This window comes from Primulina eburnea, chromosome 15 (genome assembly GCF_022965805.1).
Source record: "Primulina eburnea isolate SZY01 chromosome 15, ASM2296580v1, whole genome shotgun sequence".
Classification (NCBI taxonomy): domain Eukaryota; kingdom Viridiplantae; phylum Streptophyta; class Magnoliopsida; order Lamiales; family Gesneriaceae; genus Primulina; species Primulina eburnea.
In genome coordinates this window covers 9,861,408-9,863,818 of record NC_133115.1, presented here as the reverse complement: position 1 = coordinate 9,863,818, position 2,411 = coordinate 9,861,408, and the positions used below count along the sequence as shown (strand labels likewise).

The following is a 2,411-nucleotide window of genomic DNA, read 5'->3' as shown; positions in this document are numbered from 1 at the left end:
CGGTATCAACACATGAACTATGATGAATAATACCATGTTTTGAAGAAAATTCATTGAGTGATGAATTGAAATACTCGGTGCCATTGTAAGACCGAAGGATTTGTATTTTAGAGTTAAATTGAGTAAGGATCATATTGTAGAACTGTTCAAAAATTTTCAAAACTTCATATTTGTTAGGAAGGAGAAAAATCCAACAGACACGAGAGTGATCATCAATAAATGTAATAAACCATTTTTTATTAGAAATTGAAGCGACTCGAGACGGACCCCACAAATCACTGTGTATGAGAGAGAATGGCCTAGATTCATGATAAAGATGAATGGGAAAAGGTATGCGAGTATGTTTAGCTATCTGACATACTTCGCATACAAACCTATCACAAGAGTGAAACAACGAAGGAAACAAATGTTTTAAATAAGAAAAACTTGGGTGACCAAGGAGTTGATGAAGTAACATTATTTGTTGGGGACGGGATTGATGTGTAGAATCATGGACCACTTGGCAGCACAGAACAGTAGAATCAGCTCGTAGAAAGTGATATAAGCCCGACACCTCAGCAGCACGCCAAATCATCTTCCCCGAGGCCCGATCCTGAAAAATACACAACTTAGGTGAAAAATTGGCAATACAATCGGAGTCAAGGGTGAGTTTGCTGATCGACAGCAAGTTGTAAGTCAATTCAGGGACAAACAAGACATTCCGTAATATCATACGGGGACTCAACGAAACAGTGCCAATACCAAGAACAGGAGAAATTGAACCATCTGCCAAAGTTATTGATCTAGATCTTTGGCGTGGTTGATATGATGAGAAAAGGGTGCGAACTCCGGACATGTGTTCGGATGCACCTGAATCAATAAATCAACACTCACCAGAGTTACCAGGGTCGGTAACAGAGGAAGAAGTACCGTGCGCCATCAGTGAAGTCGAGGTGGAAAGGAACTGGCCAAGTTGATTGAGTTGTGCTTGAGAGAATGTTGCAGCGGATGATGGTGTGTTGTTGTCGACTTTCACCGGTACGGCTGGCTTGGTGGACTCGGCGTTACGCTGGCTGCGTGGCACCCAGTCAGCTGGCTTGCCGTGGAGCTTCCAACATGTGGCTTTAGTGTGATGAGGTCTGTTGCAATGTTCACTCCACAGCTGCGGTTTGCGGGATCCTCGAGCGGCCTTGGCAGAGGCATCATGATTGGTGGCAACGGGTATGGTAGCTTCACCGAGCATAATTTGTTTCCTCTGTTCTTCTCGACGGACTTCGGAGAAAATGGTATCAAGGCTCGGTAATGGCTTGAAACTAAGAATCCGTCCACGAGCATCATCCAGGGATGGATGTAGGCCGGTGAGGAAGTCATAGGTTCTTTCTTTGGCGAGCAATTTTTGGTAGATCTCACGGTTGGCAGCATCGGTCCACTCAGGTTGAGTGAAGAGATCGAGTTATTGCCACAGCTTTGTTAGCGAAACGAAGTACTGAGTTACAGTACCATCGTCTTGTCGCAGATTACGAGAGCGAGTCCGGAGGTCGAACATCTGATTCGAGTCTTCAAGATCTGAGTAGGCTAAGGCAACAGCGTCCCAAATAGCCTTTGCTGTTGGGTAATGGAGGTAGATCTCTGCAATGGAGTCGTCCATAGAGTGAAGAAGCCAGGCCATAACCATGGAATTCTGAATATCCCACGCTGCAAACGAAGGATCGGATTGGTTTGGTGTCGAAATGGAACCATCAAGGTATCCAAATCGTCCTTTCCCGCGGATAATGAGTTGGACGGAACGAGACCACTGTAAGTAGTTCCGGCCACTGAGTTTAAAGCTGGTAATTTGGAATGGAAGGGAGTTATCAGAGGCACTGAGAACAGGTTGCATATGATTTTTCCATAGATGAAAAAATATTCAAAAAAGGCTTTTATTGCTCTGATACCATAAAAGCACTAGAACATGAGATGATAATTTTTCATTCATTCATGAAAAAATTAAGATACAGACTTATCTATTTATATTGTAGGTTACAAGAGATAAAAAAAGAAAGAATAAAACTAATTAATCACATCCTAAAATATTGCAATTACTCTAACAATTAGCCTAAGATTTCTCTAGACCTAAACTATTGTAGTGACCCGTTCCAGAATCACCTACTAATCAAAAACTAAGCATGCAATTAACCTAATCAATTATAATCAGAGAAAACAGCGGAAATATGGCCAACAACAATAGTTATACAACCCAATCGAAATCGAAGTCTAGACTAACTCAAAATGAAATATCCAGTACAACCATATCGAATCAAATGGAAAACACTGAAAACTAAACCAACCAGCTACTCAACGTCCTCCTCCTGCTCCTCCTGAGCCATCCAACCTGAGGCCTGCCCCGTGGGAATGAGGTGTCCAAGAATAAACAAAACCGAGGACGTGAGAGA

At 42.6% G+C, this 2,411-nt stretch overlaps 1 protein-coding gene across 1 annotated transcript; it reads right to left on the bottom strand.

Annotated features, from left to right (window-relative positions):
- Positions 1–554: 554 nt before the first annotated feature.
- LOC140815447 (uncharacterized) lies at positions 555–1,858 on the bottom strand. The gene is made up of 3 exons (XM_073174555.1): positions 1,475–1,858; positions 874–1,408; positions 555–592 (listed from the first exon to the last, which is right to left on the bottom strand). The coding sequence occupies exons 1-3, from the start codon at positions 1,856–1,858 to the stop codon at positions 555–557; spliced, it is 957 nt and encodes a 318-aa protein (XP_073030656.1).
- Between the last annotated feature and the right edge of the window lie 553 nt (positions 1,859–2,411).

Bases quoted from the DNA above. Each gene is read 5' to 3' on its own strand.
- LOC140815447 (XM_073174555.1), bottom strand. From the start codon at position 1,858: ATGCAACCTGTTCTCAGTGCCTCTGATAACTCCCTTCCATTCCAAATT. The intron at 1,409-1,474 runs GTAACTCAGTAC...ACTCAACCTGAG, and splicing joins TGCGACAAGACGATGGTACT to TGGACCGATGCTGCCAACCG. The intron at 593-873 runs GTGAGTGTTGAT...TGTATTTTTCAG, and splicing joins TACCGACCCTGGTAACTCTG to GATCGGGCCTCGGGGAAGAT.